At 40.1% G+C, this 20,414-nt stretch overlaps 2 protein-coding genes and 1 long non-coding RNA gene across 7 annotated transcripts in view; 1 reads left to right on the forward strand and 2 right to left on the reverse strand.

Moving 5' to 3' along the window:
* The window catches only part of NUP35 (nucleoporin 35), a 32,765-nt gene extending 32,266 nt beyond the window's left edge, over positions 1-499 (reverse strand). For 3 of the 4 annotated variants that reach the window (XM_075608884.1, XM_075608889.1, XM_075608888.1), the window contains exon 1: positions 354-499. In XM_075608884.1, coding sequence (XP_075464999.1) covers positions 354-384 — 31 coding nt within the window. In that variant the 5' untranslated portion in view covers positions 385-499. The other variant, XM_075608886.1, reaches the window with a different exon arrangement.
* Positions 293-7,353, forward strand: LOC142499485 (uncharacterized). Of its 2 annotated transcripts, XR_012802686.1 has the most exons (3): positions 293-588; positions 3,745-3,868; positions 7,096-7,353. It is a non-coding gene; the product is annotated as an uncharacterized LOC142499485 (long non-coding RNA). The 2 variants fall into 2 exon arrangements; XR_012802685.1 differs by lacking the exon at positions 293-588 and having other exon boundaries at positions 3,566-3,868.
* On the reverse strand, positions 7,068-16,867 carry DUSP19 (dual specificity phosphatase 19). The gene is made up of 4 exons (XM_075608890.1): positions 16,510-16,867; positions 15,342-15,388; positions 13,446-13,598; positions 7,068-7,455 (listed from the first exon to the last, which is right to left on the reverse strand). The coding sequence occupies exons 1-4, from the start codon at positions 16,733-16,735 to the stop codon at positions 7,231-7,233; spliced, it is 651 nt and encodes a 216-aa protein (XP_075465005.1). The 5' UTR covers positions 16,736-16,867; the 3' UTR covers positions 7,068-7,230.
* Positions 16,868-20,414: the final 3,547 nt, after the last annotated feature.

The raw sequence follows: 20,414 nt of genomic DNA on the forward strand, positions 1-20,414 counted from the left end.
ATTTATTTTTTTTAAATATATATCTCAATAAATCACCCGGGGTCTGCACAGCATTGCAAAGGCAGAGAGTTAAAGACATTTTGTAAGAATGCGGATTTGATCCATTTCATTCATCTGTACATTGAGCTTACGGAGATAGGTATTGCCACGTTGGAGTAACTATTATAGCAACTCCGGATGTCCATAGACGCGAGTTACGGTCCTATCATATGAGGAATGGTCCCTAAAGGAGCTGACAGGTAGTGAGCCGGGTGGGTGACACCACGAGAAACCTTAACAGGGCGCAGCACCGCCCCGTATCCTGGGTCCTCTCTGCATATCCCAACACAGCTCAGCCAGGAAGCGCAGCTCACCCAGCGGCTCCACGGAGAAGGCGGACATCATGTTCCCGGCAGCGAAGAGACCCGCTTCAGACCGCGCGATTCAAACTATCCGAAGCGGAAGAGATCCGCTGAGCCTGACGCCGGGAACTCTGGGAACTGCACCACTTCCGTTAACATCGCAGATCCGGGACTCAGGGTCAACTATTTGTCACTAAAGGGGGCGGAGCTGAAGGCAGAAGCGGCCATCTTAAGTAGGGGAATCTAGGTAAAGTTTGCTCAATAACTAAGCGTTTCTATGAATAAACGGAGATTTTCAGTTACTTAAATCAGCAGTCTTAACAGGAATTTAATATATATATATATATATACATGTAGAGGTATCAGTACCGTGTTAGCCGAGCTTCAATAATCAAAAAATAAATAGATGATACCGTTCTGTGGCTAACGAAAGCTCGCACAAATAAAAGCATTTCGTTAGCCACAGAACGGTATCATCTATTTATTTTTTGATTATATATATATATATATATATTTTTATTATTTTTTTTTTTACATAATTGAAACCAGGAGTCCTCCGGAGCAGAAATGTAAAATTTTCAGCACCAGGGACACTCTTCGCTTGGTTCCCGAGATGAATATCACATTAGTTGTAGGTGCTAGGCTGCATCCTGGGGAAACAATATGGCAGTGTAAGGCTGCTCTTATAATGCCGGTGACAGCGACGCGACATCGCGTCAAAACAAATGCATTGCCGCCGTCGCATGTGCTTATAGTAAGAGCAAAGCGACGGAGCGACAACGTGGTCGCGAGTGCTGGAAGTCATCTCAATTTGATTTTTCCAGTAACCGTGGACTGACGTCGCCGTCACTATAAGCGTAGCCTTAATCTTCCTGCCCAATTGGAAGCTACAGCATCATCAGTTGCGGCTTCCTATTGGTTAAACAGCGATGGCACTACTGGATTCATCATGGGGGGACAATGATAGCGAGTTTGATTCAGGTCAGCTCCTTTTGACCTTGGGAAAGTCACTTTATTCTCCCTGTGCCTCAGGCACCAAAAACATAGATTGCAAACTGATCTGGGCAGGGGCTGTGTCAGTAAAAAAAATCCCATTTGCTGCGTCCCATGCAGTATACTGTAATTGTGAAACACTTTCAGTCCCTTTGGGAGAAAAGCGCTATATGAAGTAAAGTTAAAGTTATTATTATCCATTTTTTTTCCAATGCTATTTTTCGTTTTTAAATCTGCCACTCATTTCAAGAGATATAGGCTTTTTTAAAATGATGTGTCTGGGGATCAAAATGGAGCTAGAGATTAAGAAGATCATGATTTGTAACACTTAAAAAACAATATAAGAGCAGGACATGCTTGGGATAAAAGATACTAACAATATATGAGTAAGGCTGCGCTTATAGTGCCGGCCATAGCGATGCTGCGTCAAAACAAATGCATTGCCGCTGTCGTGTGCGCTTATAGTAAGCGCGACGTGACGGAGCTGACGTCACTGGCACTATAAGCGTAGCCTACGGCTGCGGCCAGGCTGGGAGCGAGCGCACTGTGACGTCATGCGCTCTGCTCAGCCGGGCAATTTCTGGCGAGCTAGTTGTGCATGCGGGGGGTGTCGGGGGGCGGCCATGCGTCACAAACCTGGTTCGCCCTCATTGGGCAAACCACTTACGTGACGCATCAGCGAGCAGTCAAATCAAATGTCGCCAAGCAGCAAGCGCACGGTGACGCACCCTCAGCCTGGACGAGCGCATTCAGTTATCACTGATCGCGCTGAGCGGAGGCGCGCATGCATTGCTTCTCCCTGGCAGCAGCCTTAGTTAGCCTGGACTGCTGTTTAACCTTTTCAGTGCTGGGATTCCGACTGGCCCCTGTACAGAGGAAACAAACGTGGATGGAGCTGTACTTCCGTTTCAATCACCCCCTACAAAATTATCGTTAACCAATGAGCTGATACTTGGATTGTAAACTCTTCAGGGCAGGTTCTCCCTATGCCTTATGTTGTCATTTATCTGTTGCTGTTATCCCCATTGTTTGTAACTTATTTACCTTGTATTGTAATTGTGTAAATTACTGCGTACATTTTTGGCACTATATGAATAAAATTATACATAAAGGGACTGGACGGGTTAAGGTGTTATATCTGGGTGATTGATGCTTTTTTTTTTTTTAAACAAAATCTGACACCCAGTAGTATTTGTAAAAAAATAATAATATATGTTTGTGAACATGGTGAATGGAGATGCCAGATGGGTTTGATTTTCTCTGGCTATTCCCTTTTGTCTGATGTCCCTATACTAGGGTTCAACAAGAATTTGCACAGTCAAAGCACCCCCTCTCCTTATCTTGATGGTCTCTTTGATAAGGACGTTATGGGCTAAGGGTAAAGAAAAGTCTTAACTGACGCACACTTCCACTATTCAGAGGCCCCAAAGAAAAGGGCGTATACTTAATTTCCAAAGGACAAAAAAACAGCCAAATCTTTGCTTTTAGCAGTTATATTTACTTAATGAAGCTAATAAGATTATTAAATTGTGTACAAATGTTCTTAATTGCGCCTTCAAGAGATTCTGATTTAAAAAAAGCAATGACATTTAAAAAGTGTGTGTATAAGATTATATAACTACCTCGTAATGAGTTCAGATATGCTAATACATTCTACTATTTAAAGAAGGAACCAGCGCTGCTCAATTTATTTTTTAATCTCATCTTTTTTTAAAGCGTTTAATTTTATCAATCAGTTTGAAAACCCTCCAGTAGCAGAGAATTTTTTTTTTTAATTTTGAAGGTGAATGAATGAAAAAACTTTGGATAGCTGGGACACTCAATATAAAGCTGTAACATCTATCTGTTGACATTGTGGTCCCCTACTGACCATCAGAACCACCCTGACACTCCCATGGCCATATTGCTCTCCCAGACAAGCAGGCTCGTCCCTAGGTTATGGGCCGCCCTTAGGCAATCACTAATAAGGACGTCGCCTCCCCACCCCAACACACCCACATTTTTTAAAACATTTACAGTAGGTAGGAAGCAGGGGGGTTCCGGAGCTGAGCCACATTAATTTCAGCTACTTCCTGAAATACTTACCTCCTTAGGGGGTGCCGGAATCTCCAGCTCAGGTTTAGCTGTCCCATCACATGGGCCAATCGGAAGCCGTGACGTCATAAGTGGCTTCCGATTGGCCCATGTGACCGGGGGGCTTTAAACCTGAGCTGGAGATACCGGCACCCCCTAAGGTGGTAAGTATCTCAGGAAGCAGGGGTACCCGGAGCCGGAATTATAAAAATATTAAAAATATTAAAATTGTAATAATCTTTTAGTTAATCTTTTTCAGCGTTTGGTTTTTTGAGTTACACTATGATTTTTCCCTTTGTCTTTTCTGTTGTTTATGTGTGTTTGTCATCCTCATGAGACTTCATTGAAGATTCCCCTCAGGACTGCTTGCCATCCCCGATTGGACTCTCTGTTTGGTCAGATTTCACATACTTTACATCCTTGGAGGCGCCGGTTTTCTGTTTTTTATTATTTTTGATTGTGTAAGTACAGCACCCCCACCCAAAAAAATTTTGTTCCACTCCTGGGGCTATGTATCAAGCATTTAAAAAATTTTTTTTTTTAAAGAATTAACATTTCTTACCTAAATATGTATATATTGATACGTCATTATTCGCCGCACGTTCTTGCTGGCGATAGTAGAACCCATAATGCAGCATTGTAGAACAGGGAAAACTGCATTGTGCTGCCGGATCTCCAAGAATGAATATCTGAATATATATTAATTTTACATATCTGAAAGATCAACGTGTCGTCCTTTAAGTGCCTTTGTCAGGGTAACATGGTGACCCTGATACCGCAGATGGACCCTCGGCCGCAGCCAATCTGCTGCTGTAACCCCCGCCACCGACCGCTTCTAAGTTTTAGCACTTAGAGTAGGGTGTTAATTTAGGGTTTTAGCACTTGGGGTAGGGGGTTAATTTAAGGGGTTTTAGCGCTTAGGTGGTTAATTTATTGGGTTTTAGTGGTTAGGGGGTTAATTTAAGGGGTTTTAGTGGTTAGGGTAGCTGGGTTTAGGTACTTACTTTAACGGCGAAGCGGCCGGAGGCGACAAGCCCTGGCGGCGGGGTGTCCATTTGGTCGCGCCGAAACAGCACCGTCCTACCGCTGATGAAGGATCTTAGGGGCCATAACAATAGTCTTTCAGATATGTAAAATAAATATCATATATTCAGATATTAATTCTTGGAGAGCCTGGAGATTTGTCTTCCTTCCTATGAGACGTCGACGTTGACCTAATCCGCTTTTAGCGAAATATTTTGATCTTTAAAATGATTAAATATGAAATTCAGACTAATGGTCTGGCCGGCCTATACCACAATAACAAGTACTGCTCAACTCAAATAGATTTGTCCTTTTTACCTAAATTTTCAAATACACTAGCATCGCATCCAGTTTAGACAAAAAGTTGACGTTGATGGACATTTGATGAGAAACGGAAAACAGGGAGAGCAAGGGGTTAACACAATCAAAGTATCTAAAAAACTGATCGCAAATGAAAATCCAAAAGGAGGTAGGGCCTCCTAAGGGAGAGGGGGGATATGAATATAATGAAATATAACTGGTGTCTATAATACTTACACGGCCAAGTGTAAGTATAGATACTTCAATTGGTATCTGTGGGGTTTCACACCCGTCCACACCGATCAACAGGACAGGAATCAGATGTCCACTCACAAGCAAGGTATTGGCAGAGAGTTCCCTCTGTTCTGCCAGCAAATGGCCCGATTCCTCCCAAGTGTAGCGGTGTAGGGTAAGTGAGGCAAATGTATCAGCATATAGATCAATACATTTATTGGAGTATAGCAACAACTCACAAATCACTCACATCGAACAAGTCCCAGGTTCACTGCCGTAGCAAGGTGAGGTGTCCTGTCGCAGATAACTCGGTCTCCGTGTCCGGAAAACAGGAAGATGGAAGCACTACGTGCAACTGCGGCTGCTTACACTGACTACGGAGGCCCCCGTGGGTCAGAAACAAACAAGGAAGGAGCTACGCGTTTCGCCGATTCATCGGCTTCGTCAGGCTCATCATGATGTATACTAAGGGTCTTAGGGTAAAAGGGGGACGATAGACAGCACTCTGATGATGTTAAATTAATGCAATTGCAGGGTGCACGGAACCAAAGGGGACCCTTATTCCCCTGTATAATACTAACAAATCTACGTAAGTACCAGCACTCACTGTCTAATAGCTAAATGATGAAAACAGTTGTAATGCAGAATAAACATTTAATAATAAAACAAACCAGAAATAAATCAAATGTGTTTGCAGAAACCAGTATCACTAAGGGTCTTGGATGGTCCCTCCTTGGGGTTGAAGCAGAAGGGAATCCTAGATCATCTTTTATTGTATAGAGAGTCCTTATTTGTTGGTAACAATATTTTTTATTCATATTTTGGATTTAGAGGTTAAGGCAAGTGCCTGGGTGTTCTGTTCTATATCTGTTGATGGACATTTGCATTTTTTTTTCAACCTTAGTTAAAATATTAATGTTGGTCTTGGTACCTATTTAACTGCTTGGTAAATTTCTTTTGAACCCTGTTTGGTATGTTTGTGCTATAGACCAGGGGTGCGCAAACTTGTCCCCCTGCCTGCTCCCCCCCTTGCTCGGCTCCAGCGTCAAATGCCATGGCAATGCAACGTCACGCAGCGTCATTTGACGCCGGGGTTACCATGGCGACACGTCACCTGAAGCCAAGGTAAGGGAATATTACAGAGGTCTCGCGTGGTCCCCCGGCATTTAATTTAAATGCCTTCGGGGAAGCGCAGGGCCTCTGTAACCGCCGTGCCCCCCCCCCCAGAAAATCTTGCGCCCCCTCCCAGTTTGTGCACCCCTGCCTAGACTATTCTTGATATTCAGAGCAGTACAAGATAGGTTATATGGGATAAGTTAAAATGGCCACTGGGGACTACCATAAAAATAGAACAAAAATGTGTAACAATAACACCATAATCCTTGTGTACTGTATATTCTTGAAAAAAGTACTTATGCTGGGATAACAAGGGTGCATAATTTTATAGCCCTAGCTCAGTGGTTTCCAAACTTTTTTTGGTGAAGGAACCCTATAATTATATTGTGAAATTCTGCGGAACCCCAACCCTCTTTAATAGCACATCTGAGATCAGATGCATTGTAAGGAACCCCAACCCTCTATAGTAATGCGCCCGAGATCAGATGCATTGTAAGGAACCCCGACCCTCTCTAATAGCGTCTCCGAGATCAGATGCATTGTAAGGAACCCCAACCCTTTTTAATAGCGCGTCTGAGATCAGATGCATTGTAAGGAACCCCAACCCTCTCTAATAGCACATCTGAGGTCAGATGCATTGTAAGGAACCCCAACCCTCTCTAATAATGCGTCTGAGATCAGATGAATTTTTGGAACCCCAACCCTCTTGAATAGCACATCTGTGATCAGAGACATTGTAAGGAACGGCAACCCCCTCTAATAGTGTGTCTGAGATCAGATTCATTGTAAATTCTTTTGTATTTGGTACCATTTTCAAATTACCTGAAAATTGCCTGCCACCCTTTAGGGATACCCGGGGAACCCAGGGGTTCCTAGGAACATTAGTTGAAAAACACTGCCCTACAGTAGCTCATCATATGGTTTGGAAAGGCTAGCTACTGTAAAAGCATAATAAATGTAAGTTTCATAAACTCCTCAGACATTGAATGAGTAGAATTATTTGTTTTATTTCCAGAGAAAATAAGACACTCCAGTCCAAAATATATGAAAGCACATTCTCCTGTTATTAAAGAAAAACATCACTATAGATCAGACACTGACGTTGGTTGAAATCTGAAGTTTGGAGGAATAAAGAAGATAAACGTTTTCGTCAATCTGCCTTTTTGTGTATGACATCTGCCTGTCTCTTTATACAGTCTTGATACTTGAGGAGCTGTTCCATGAAGCCAGGATTTGGACAGGTAGCAGGTCTTGCATTTTTTACTATTGAGAAGGCTCTGGCAAAATTAAGTCTTTCATTGTACATCAGGAAACCAATAACTATTGCTGGCGCGCGGGAGACTCCTGCATTGCAGTGAACGAGCACCACACCATCCTGTTAAAATAAAAATATAGAATTCTCTAGCATTTTTCTACTCTACAACAGTTTAATGTAGACATAGTGGGCATACTTGCTTTAATTGTACTTATTCTTCATTCTTATCGTAACAGGGACTGATCCCTGTTTAAATACAGCAGCCTCAGAGCTATGAGAATCCAGCAGAGAGATAGTTAATTACAGCCACTCAATTAACTAGTCTCCACCTGGACTAATGAGAGCTCTGTAAAAAGCTTGATGTGAGAAACAGGACAGAGATTTTCCTTAGCTCACATTTTGGCTGACAGGAGACCAGAGAAGCCTGCACACAGACACTGTCTTGAGCACAAAGGCTGTGCTGAGATCAAGATACCCAGAGACCTATATTTCCTGGACACAGAGGACCCAGGAACCCCCAAGAGACTGGCATGGAGGGCCACCTGCTTAAGGTACTTCCTGAGACTTTGGGGTGATAGGCTAGTAATGGGAATATCCCTCCAGTCCTGCAGATAGGGTCTGGGAAAGTAAGTTAGCCCTTACAAAGGGATAGGGGTTGTTATGTTGTTGTTTTTGTATGTTTTGCCTGGATAAAGGAACAGGCTCAATAAAGCCAAGATATAATTTCACCCAAATCAATCGTCATTATATGTACCTCTGCGCACATCTCTTACACTTATAAAGAGATATCTTTGTTCTAATTTAGTAAATGACAAGTGTGGATTAAACTGGCATAATAGTATGACACAAATAGAAAAAGGTGACAAGTGAGTCCCCAGTCAGTTAAGGGAGGTATCTACCATGGAGAGGTATCCAAACAATGTAGTAGGCGTCAAATAGATAGACCATGGAGTGTTTTTTTTTTTAACCTTTTTTTGGTTAAGGAATCCTATAATTATATTGTGAAATTCTGAAGAACCCCAACCCTCTCTAATAGCGCGTCTGAGGTCAGATGCATTGTAAGGAACCCAAACCCTCTCTAATAGCGCGTCTGAGATCAGATGCATTGTAAGGAACCCCAAACCCTCTCTAATAGCATGTCTGAGATCAGATGCATTGTAAGGAACCCCAACCCTCTCTAATAGCATGTCTGAGATCAGATGCATTGTAAGGAACCCCAACCCTCTCTAATAGCGCGTCTGAGATCAGATGCATTGTAAATTCTTCTGTATTTGGTACAATTTTCAATTGACCTGAAAATTGCAGAGAACCCTTTGGGGATGTCCGGGGAACCCAAGGGTTCCTAGGAACCTCTGTTGAAAAATACTGCACTATGGTTACAAGCGAGTGCACATGCAGAGGAAGTATGACTTAAAGACAGCAACACATGGCTGCAGTCTCACGGCAGTCTGCTGACACTGTTTCTCTAAGAAAGGGGGAATAAAAGTTTGTGATATCACCTCCATGGCTTTCTAGTTAAAATAGCGCGGCCCCTGGAACAGTCACAGTACATATGCATTATAAAAGTATAGGAACATGAGGGAAAGTTTGAAAGATAATGACATTGGTTGCTTAGTCAATTGAGTGAGTGTGCTGGAGGTAATATGTTGCATGGGGGGATTATTTCCAGTCACGATAAGGCTGAGGAGTAGAAAGCAGGCATTTGCATTCCTGGACAAAGCACAGGGGCGCAAAGCAACTGAGCTGGGATGAGATACTGGCAGGGAGTCATCAAAGCATAATCCAAGGTATTGCGTCACGAATCAGCGATATCTGCCATTGACTTTAATCGCAGGTATCGGCGATTGAACCGTGATAGCGTGCATCGGGCTTTATTGACTCCCGGCCAGAGAGGGTCAGATGTGTCCAATGCATTAGTGACTGATTTTGTTACATCAAGAATCACTGGCGACACTGGATAGTGTTTCAGTGGAGTTTAAAATAAAAAGCAAGGGCTGCATGAAACAGGAGATTTCTAAAGGTTATTGTAATAGACTAGAGTACACAACACATTTAACAGGTTTCAAGGCAAAAGGGTCAATAGTTGCTGATAGAAGTGAGATCACGTTTGAGGAGTGGAGTTTTCAGGCATTGCAGGTAGGTAGAAATGGAAATGATCCGGATGAGAGAGGTTGAAAAGGTGAGTGACAATTAGGACTAAAACTGGGTGAGTGGAAGGTGATTCAATGGAAGTGGTGGTATGGAATGATGCATGCTAGAAACACTCACCTGTATTCTACTTAGAATTCATAATGTATTTTATTTCTAATTTGTTGTTATATTTTATAAAATATGGGATACAGAAATACATAATTGAAAGGAATACCACATGCAAGTACAATACTACACAGTTGTGAGCAGACCCCTTTACAGTTTGAGTCAATGGTACAAACATCAAAAGATTAGAATAAAAGACACTAAAGTTTTGAAATACTGATGCTACCTTTTACAAATACCTTTCTTTCATGCAACACTTACCATATATTTTTTTTTTAACACATATTTCATAATTCAGAATATGCTGAAGAGGATAATAGCAAAAACCTTAAAGGTGTGGTTCTGCCGGCTTGTTCTTTTTACATAGGTGGGAAGCCGGGGTCTCTGGAGCTAAACCGCGATCATTTCTGTTATGACACTATACCAACCCCCATCGATAGCTGACTGTGAGCCAGTGCTGTAACTCATTTAATGGGCAGGTCTGTTTGCAACTTAGGTACAATAAGATGTGTGTTATACCAGTAACTGGCAAAGAACTGAAAGTCACATGATGCTAAATCCATTTCACATGACGAGTTATATACTGCTTTTTTCTGAGGTCTCGCAAAAAGTGACAGAACTGGCTGAAATGTTGCGCTAACGCAAAATTGAACAGAATGTTGCGGATCACTTTGCAAGACATTTATTTGGACATCTCTAGTTCAGAGTTTGGTAGAAATTAAATATAAAGTTCCATCCCCATGTCTGCAGAATTGGAAATCGACAGAACGAAACAGCTTAGAAAGTTTATTTACATATGCAGAAAGAGGACCAATGAATATGCATAGATAATACTGTATTGCATTATAATGCAGTACGACAGGGATTCTCAACGCCAGCCCTCAAGATCCCCGAACAGGTCAGGTTTTCAGGATATTATATGTCTGCTTCAGCACAGGTGGATCAATCAGTGAGTGGCTCAGTCGAAGACCTGTTGGGGGTTCTTGAGGGTTGGAGTTGAGAACCCCTGCATTACGATTTGATATGACTATTTTTGTTGCTAAAATGTATCTAAGCACATTATTGTCTGTGTGTATATGGTCTGGAAATGAGTCCAGTTCTTGATAACAGAAAACTAAACAGCTGCAGTGAACGTATGTTGCATATGTGGTGTCATTGCAGAATGCACAGGTTGCAAAAAAGGCTTAAAAAAATTACTTTCACTTTGGATTTTTTTTTAAGCAGCATTCTTGTCCCCAGAAGCCTATATGAGTTTTTAAGTCCTATAATCTTAGTGTTTCTTTCGTGTTACAAATCATGATTTTCGTAATCTCTAGTTTATGAGGTCACGATGGTTACCTTTTACACTGCATGGAGTTCTGGGGCGAACTCCATTTTAATATCCTCCCGGACACCTATTATTTTGCTTAATAAGGAGCAGCTCAGTGAGTAAAAGACGCTGACTCTGAAAATAATGACACAGAGTTTAAAGCAAGGGAGCCTGGTACGAATCCCGGTGTCGGCTCTTATGTACAAATTCTGCTTAGCGTGCAGCATTGTACAGGTGTGGGGAGTAGAGTTCAAAAGTATGCTGTGACCAGGGAACTTTCCAGCAACTGGTTTTGCTCACACTACTAGAGCTGCCGCAATGAATAGCAAAGGGTGTGGGTTCTGATCCTGTTGGGCCTGACATTAGTACACCCTTCCTCACAAGGAGCCATAGGTTTGTCAGTATAGGTCTTATGGAAATCCTTTTCGGGAGTTTAGGTCATTTAAATATACTTTACATATCCTATTACCATATGTACCAGTATGTAAGGTGTGCTCCTTTTTGAGAACAGGTGTTTCTCCATATGTTATTTGGAGGGAAGTTTGAGGAGATATATATATAGTGCTTGGGACGCTACTCGCTACTAAAATAGGTCTCTTTCATAACCCTCTATATCTACGCAAAGTCTAATATAAAAATAAATTTGACGCTAGGAAACTTGTCTAACATATTTAACTTTGTGTATAGAGGCTGTGCATTTTGCAGGCACTGAAGAGGTTAATATTAAAAGTTCACAGTCTACATCACATACAATTTGCTTTGGCATACTATCTCCTGACGGAGTATCATTGACATGCATTGTGCTTTAAAACAATCTCCTGCACAAGCATTTCTGAATGCACTGGAAAAAAAAGAATCTATTTTTGTTCTGTACTGAGTGAAATAATCACTAAATGCTTTTCCGTAAATCATCATTTACAAATAAAGTGGAAACTCATTCTAAGTGCTAACAGCAGCATGTAACCTGAGTGAGGTTATTATGCAAACCAAGATTCGAGTGTCTGGTAACTTATTCTTTAAAAGGGAAAAGGATACGACACATAACAAGGACTGGTGCAATTTAATCTTCCATGATCTTAATCTATGATACATTATCCAAATGTTAGTTTGGATGAGACTCTAACCCTGCATAAAATGAATGCTTGGTTTGCGACATTTACAAAGTAATCAAAATGTCGTTTTAAGCTTTTAGAAGGTTGCACAGACAAATACTGTACTTTAAGACAAAAGAAACACAAACTTTTCAACATAGCATTATTTTAAAGAAACAGCAGAGGAAATAATTATGATGAGGAAAAAGCATACTCTATAGATCAGTTAACATCAAAAAATTATATTGAATGCTCTATGGCAAGGGGGCGCAAACTTTTTTCCCTGCGCCCCCTGACAGCGGTCACCCCCGCGCCCCTCTACCCCCCCCCCCCCACTTACCTCGGCTCCGGTGTCGGCTTCGGCGACATGACGTCAAGTTGCAATTGCAACGTAATGACGCCGCGTTGCCATGGTGACGCGTGTGGAGCCATGGTAAGTAAAGGTTTATAGAGGCCCTGCAGTTCCCCCGGCACTTAATGTAAGTGCCTTTGGGAAGCACGCGGGGCCTCTGTAAACCGCACGACCCCCCTCCCCCCGCATGCAGTCTCACGCCCCCCCGGTTTGCGCACAGCTGCTCTATGGAACAGGAACACATGCCATCAAAATTCACTGTACAGGCTTGTATTAAAGTGCACTGCTACTCCATTGTTTGGAAAAAGATATTTAAAGTGCAAATATCTCAGAGAATAGATAGTGCATATACTTAAACATTTTCTACAATTTCTACAATGGAAACGTTTAGAAAATGTTGTACTGCTTTCATACTTCGATACATGAGCTTTAATGAGAAATGTTCAGTAACAAAATATCACTAAATATACACTGCATGCTACGCTTTTATATCAACTAGTCAGAGTTTATACGAAACTAGGGGGGTGGGGGGGGGGCAATTCCAGTCCTCAAGGGTCACCAACAGGTCAGGGTTTAAGGATATTCCTGCTTCAGCACAGGTGGCTCAATCAGTGGCTCAGTCGTACACTGAGCCGCCTGTGCTGAAGCAGGGATATCCTTAAAAGCTGACCTGTTGGTGGCCCTTGAGGACTGGAATTGGCCACCCCTGCACTAAACTGAGGGATGAATTCAGCAGCAATTACAAGCCTGCGGTGATAAGATTTAAGCTGTGGAGAAAAGAAAACACAATGACTGACTTTCAGGACCTGGTGAAAAAAAATAAAAAAATGATTGGAGGATTTTTCATTTGAGTAAACGATCATGGTGAGAATGGAACAAAGGTGATTTCTAGAATAAAAATGTTGGTTTTGGCTATGAGGAATTGTACCCTTAACCGCTTCACGGCCACTGGCTCCTGTAATGGATTGGAAAGTAGGCAAACAAATCTTAGTGTAATTTACAATGTTATGTTAAATGGTCTTTGTGTTACTGTTTAGAACGTATGTGTAATAGTATTAGGTGTATTTATCTAGGACAACATCAACAATTTGCTTCATTATACCTGAATCCTGGCTTGCTCTATAAAATCAAAGCATTCTGGGAAATAGGATGTAATGTCAGTCTCGGGTAGATCCAGGATAGAGATTTTCTTATAAGTGAATTCATTAGGGAAAGAATGTTCCACTCCGTAAGCCACGTTTAAGATGTGAGTGACCTGCAAATAAATGAAACAGATACGTTTTTTAAAACAAAATGTTTATTATTTTTTTCAATTTACAGTATCATGAAGTAAAATTCACATAAAATGCAAAAGTCACTGCATGTGTACAAGAGTGTTTTCTGTACCTAATATTTCAGTCAAAATATATGCAAGTCATTCCTAATGTATTATATATTACATTTAACAAAACATACTGATCTTCTGTTCTATTATGTCAAAATATTGGTCACCACTGGTTCTTCTTAGTTGAGTTTCAAAAAGCCACTTGGTATTTCTGAACCAATCAATGATATTATCCCAAATCATGCTGAGAACGTTAACAAGTTCTTAAAGCAGTAACCCTGGGTAAATGAATACTTTTTCTTTTTAATGTTACCTGAACCGGTCCCATGAAGCTCATCAATGACGTCTGGGGATCCGCTAATTCAGGAGCGGTCGAGCCTTGGGTGGACCGGCTTTCTATCGGTGACCCTGGCCGCCATGTTGGTAGTCCGCCTCCATATTTGTTTTTTTTTATTTTAATGTCAAAAACGGTACCAAAAAAAATCTACTAATATCTCTGGAACTGGTGGACATATGAGCTCTATGGGGATCCCTCTCCCTTCTACCACCAGGTCCGGTAGAGTTTTAAAGAAAAAAAACAAAAAAAAACAGGGATTGCTGCTTTAAATGTAAGTGGTGGAGCGCAGAACAAAATGTACTGTTCAAGTTTACAAGTAGCATTCACATTTATACCTAGGAAAAAATGCACTAAAGGCATAGTAACCTAATAATACTCACTTAACTGCGATGTACAAAAAAAAAACACCCCATAAAAGTCAAAAGATGGAAACACTGCACTGTAGAAATTAGAAACAGCTTTAAAAAGCCAAGTCATGCAAAAATGTGTTTTAAAGTCAAGTAGGAGACTATACCTAAAATCATAAATATATTAAACGCCAAACTAAATATACATTCTGTCTTTGTGACAAGTGGCAAATTTTACAAAATCTATTTATGAAATTAACTGAAATTGTCTCATAATTTGCAAATAATGGAAAAAATAAGCTTTGATTTCAGGAATAAACAGATTCAGCTTGTTGACAGTCCACTTTTAGAAGAGATATGCGATTTTGATATTTTATACCAGGGGTGCACAAAGTTTTTTTGCTGCGCCCCGCCTGTAAGCCGGCCCCAGCGCTGCCCCCAGCGCTGCCCCCCCCCCTCTCCAGTGACCCGGCGTCAAATGATGCCGAGGTAACGTGACGTCATGTGAACCCACAGTGTCATTTGACGCGCATTACCATGACGACGCGTCACATGACCCGCAGCGTCATTTGACGCCGTATTGTCATGGTGACGTGACCAGAAGACGGCTGAATCCCGGTAATTAGAGGTTGCAGAGGCCTTGCGCTGTCCCCCGGCATTTAAATGCCCTGGGGAAGAGCGCAGGGCCTCTCCAACCGCTGCGCCCACCCAGAAAACCCCAGTTTGCGCACCCCTGTCTTATACAATGTATGTATAATTGTATTTATATAGTGTCAACAATGTACGCAGCGCTTTACAAAATTACAATATAGTGGGAATAAGTGTAACAGGTAAATGACAACATAAGGCAAAGTGAGATATCATTTCAATAAAAAGCTCTCATATTGGTACCGTATATATCAAAACTTCCATGAATCTACACTTCTCCAGGACTAGTACGGCTGCTAGAGCTGTAAACTACAAAATGTAGGTATTAATGAATTGCGTTACCTTAGATTTTCTCATTATTTCCAGATCCTGTGCAATGTCTTGGGACCCTATGAAGACGATACAAAGTGTAATATAAAAATGATTAAAAAAAAAAAAAAAGTTAAACAATGTATTAAAAGGTCCCACATAAACCTGAAATGATTTCATGGCTGTGATTAGTTTCATTGGTTAAATCTTGCTGACATACCTTTTGTAGAAGTATTTTTTTCTAATTATTGTGAAAGCGGTCTTAGATATATTTGTAAACATATTAAAATGACATAGGCGCTGTTTTCATTGCCTTATCACTTCCCTGCATGGTCGGTGCCCTGTCACTATTGGGGAGACTCACTACGCGCCAATGCGGGGAATCGCACAACTATCTGCCGTTAACTTCTATTCAAAACCCTGCACCCCTATATGGCTATGCAAGTCAATGAAGTTAACGCCGGATCGGGGTGGATTAACCCGCATCGGCGTTTAGTGAATCTCGGCCCACGGCCTTCCCTGGTTAGTTTTGTTACACAGTTACTGTGCTAAATAAATCTGATTGTTATTATAGGAATTAATAAAATAGAGCAATGTTTAGATTGTAAGCTCTTCAGGGCAGGGTCTCCCTTTGCCTTATGTTGTAATTTTCCTGTTGTGCTTATTGCAATTGTTTGTAATTTATTTAATTGTATTGTAATTCTGTAAAGCACTGCGGACACTTTTGGCACACAATATAAATACAATTATACGTATGTACATGCCCCTTTGCCAGGGCCTCTGCTGTATATGAAAATGTTAATTTTGATAATCTGTACATTTCCTTATTTAGGCATCATACACCTGTTAATTCTGTTATTGCCATACAGTATGTCTAAACAGACATCATTTCTTGGACTTGAAACACTAACTACACCCTTATGAAATGAATACTCACTAAATGTTTCTTAAGTTATATTGAGTTTTTTTTTGGGGGGGGGTTACATTAAATCTCTTGGCCCTAATTTTACAAGATGTTACCCAAAATCACAGCCACACTTATAAATAGCAGAACTACAACTCCCAGCATTCCACAACTGATACACTTCAGAAGACCAGTAGTAGTTTGCAGATCAGAAGCTGGGAAACATAGTAATAAGTATTTCATGCACTAACAAAAACGTGAACCATATACATATTTTCACATCAAAAACACACTTACCAAGCAGTAACCAGGGTTTAATGGCCCCAACTTGCAGGTCCATGCAGAGGTCCTGCACGTAGCCACAACCTGCACCATCACGCTGATCTGGGTCATCCACAACATGCACCAGGGAGTCTTTCCAGGTCTCTATAATCCTCTTCCCTGATAAGGTTGTGACTCTTGTACATTGTTTCCTGAGATTATTCTTAGAGAAGCCTTTGATTTGCTCTCCAAGTGAGTGCATCACATGAGGATTACTGTAGTCTTACAGACTGGAGCAGAGATGATTGTTACCACACCTTCACAAGCCAATATGCCACCGATTCCGCTCACTGTCACTGTACACAGCATTGCTTTCCTGTCTTTACATGTTACACTGCTTTTCATTGGTGAAACGATCAGCAGATCTGATTGGTTTGCTTTCTAGAGCTCAGCAAAAGTAGTCAAGGAAAATGGTATTGTAATGCTGTTGACATGTTGACATCTTAGAGATGAACAGTTATCCTGGTGTTTTAGTTTTAATTTTGAATTGTGATGGGAATATGATAATTTGATTGCAAAAAGTTAAAATAAATACTGGTCATCTGAAAATTCTACCAAATAAAGCAGAATTTAGAATGCATCTGATCTCAGACACGCATTAGAGAGGGTTGGGGTTCTGCAGAATTTCATAATATAATTATTTAAAATGTAAAAAAAAAAAAACGGCAGCTTGGACTGCTGCTTTAAAAGTATCCCCTCTACCTTACTTTTCTTTGTCTATACTACAGTTTAACACAGTACCATCCTCTATTTGTGACCTTTGGACTAACTGAGTGCTACTAATGGTTGCCAGTTTGGTAGGATCAAGAATTCAGTCTAATTTCTAGATTTCCTGAGACATGAATGTGCTCACAAGTGATATTTTTATTTGCGGGTTATACCAAGCAATTCATACACCATTTTGTTTTTTCAGATTAAGTTGGGCTTTCATGTTACATTGGTGACATGGACATTTGACTGTGTAACAACACCAGTCTAATTATTATAAGGAAATGTGGGATATTAGTTTGAAAAAGTAGCGCAGTTTGTGGTATAATTATCCAATGCCTACATGCCCTAAACTCTACCTACAGTAAATTAGCGGCATATTAATAGTAATGCAGTATCCACAAATGAGAATAACATAATGTTAAGCCATCTTTTCCCCCGTAAAATAACATAGCATTAACTACATATGACATTAGTGATAATCAGAAGCAAATGACATGTAAATGGGACTTTACCATGTAATCTCATATTTACTCAAATGCATTAAGGTTAACCCAGGGACGTAACTTTATGTCGTTGAAGTAATAGCTAAACTTGGCGTTACACCCATTCATGCCCTGAAATATGGCTTTCGTAGTGTCTTGATGTGTGTAATTCCACAATTTGGCATGATTTAAATGACATACAGTAGTTATTTCCCTCTCCTATCTCTCTTTCCAATTAAGCAAAATACATAGTTCAGGGTCTGGATTGGAGTAATTAGTAATACCATGATTTACATAACATCATGTTATGGGAAGAATAAGATAATGAATCATTATCTTACAATAACATGACGTTAACCACTAATGAGATGAAGCACAGACTTAGTTTTTGCATACTATTAGCTTTGTGGATATATCATTAATTCAAGGAACACAACATGTGTTCCTGTTTTAGGTAACATCCCTTTATGTTCCCTGATTTAACAGAGCTTAATGCATCTAGGCATGAATTTTACCTATTGTAGGTGAGTCTTATCACACGCCCTATAAATAATCATTTTGATGGCCCTTAATCTTTTTATCTGGAAGTCTTAGTCATTGCTCTGTGTGAATATTTTGCACAAAGTAAATACTTTTTTTAGTGAAAACTCTATCAAGAAATGATTGAGACATTGCTGTGGATAACTTGATTAACCCTCACTTGAACAGATTGATCACACACTGACCCTTATAGATACTACGTGATATGCAGGGTACCCTACAGAGTTACATCTTTTCTAATTACATTGAGTTGCAAGTATTTTCTCAAAGTACAGAACTGATTTATAAAAAAAAAAACACAAATGTAGGATATTTATTGAACCGCAGCTTTAATGGATATGCCAACTATAGCTTTTTTTGTTGTTGTTTTAGATTATATTTTTTTGCTTTGTATTATTCATGGTTATTTGCTTTTTATTTATTTTTTAGTTGGTCAATCTCGTTTTCTATTTTTCCATTCTTTGATCATCATATTTTTTGAATCATGTATCTGTTTTATTACCTTCAGAGAATATGTGACTCAATGAACCAATAAATACTTACCCGCATTATGTTTGCCCGTTAATTTTAGGTTAAACCAAAAGGTAATTAAGTTTTAAATAAATATGAAAGAATACCTCCAGTTAACAAGTAAGTGCAGGTTATGATGCAATTTAATACACCTTAAAAAAATGGGATGTGTTGTCGCGAAAGGATCCCCCTTTACGCTACTTTCGTATTGTTTGCATGAAACATATTTATTTGTGTTCGTTTTGTTACTTCACCTATGTATTGTGTCTTCTGTAAATTATTTAGAAATGTTGCTATGGTACCTCAGGGTGTCAAATCTGTTTTTAATTGTAGGCTACATATTTCAATGCAGTGCAACATGTAGGTATGCAAGATTTTTTGCATCTGGACAAAGGCCATTACATTTTTATGTTTGCATCATTTTTCTCATTGTACCAATAATTTGCCAGTTATAATATTACATATGCTAATACAAATATTAAACTAATACCATGTTATACTAATAGTCAAGATTGAGTCATGAAAAGGTTACATTTAATGTGTGTTGGGATGTAGTTTGGCAAATGGAGAGTTAACTATCAAGAGGGTTTTCTGGTTTCTGTGCCAAAAACCTTAAATATACAAAACGTACCAACAGATACATGTCATAAACTGTTTGGCTTTACAGTGTCTGGTTTTCTGAAACATCTTTTGGTATCATCAAAGGGGCTCAGGTCACCCATGTTCCTTCACACATACCATACAACCAGTCATTAAGAAGGGTCAAACAGGGGACAATGTTTTCCGGCCCCATGTAATATAGTAAGGAATTACAATGTTGCTAGATATACAGTATATGTTATTGTCTGCAATCCAGAGTATTTGGCAAGCCCTCAGGGTAAAGCATAAGCATAACCGGACATTGCAGGAATGTCATTTGGGTGACAACAGTATGGGAGTTGCTGTCTCACTCCAAAACGTACTTTTTCCTGGATCTCATCCTGAATACTATTACAACATTGAAAAGTGTCTGGAATTCGCTCAGGGAAACGTATTAAAGATTTTATAATATCTAATTCACCCCCCAAGTGAACTTTGATATAAACCTGTGTTATAGAACTGCCAAGGGAAGTGTGACATGTAATGGTAACACTCTCCCATATGTATGTATGTCTTTATTTATATAGCGCCATTAGTGTACATAGCGCTTCACATATTGTAACCAAACGAAGTCTCTGTGCTGTATCAAGGCAAATATGGCACAATTCTGGGCAATAAAAATGCAGCAGATGTATCAAAGAAAAAAATGCTATTGAAATGAATAACTTCTTTCCATTGCTACATCTGGTGAAACTGTGTTGTCCCGAAATTGCGCCACTTTTGCCTTGATATTTAGGGACCTATGGTACTAAGGTTATATACTGTATATATTTTTCAATTGTGCGTCAGAATTTCAGTGTGAAAAAGTAATACAAATCTTAGTAAAATGTGCCTTGTCTGTATGTCTTTAGGATGTCCTGTTTAAGAACGCTGACTAAGAATTTGTAGTTAGTGAGAGTCCGAGTATGTTCTTAAATCAGTGTGAAAACATCCGAGCACAATGGAGAAAAACCTCAACATAAATACCCCCATATTTGAGCAATTTTGTCTGCAATCTTG

This window comes from Ascaphus truei, chromosome 7 (genome assembly GCF_040206685.1).
Source record: "Ascaphus truei isolate aAscTru1 chromosome 7, aAscTru1.hap1, whole genome shotgun sequence".
Classification (NCBI taxonomy): Eukaryota; Metazoa; Chordata; class Amphibia; order Anura; family Ascaphidae; genus Ascaphus; species Ascaphus truei.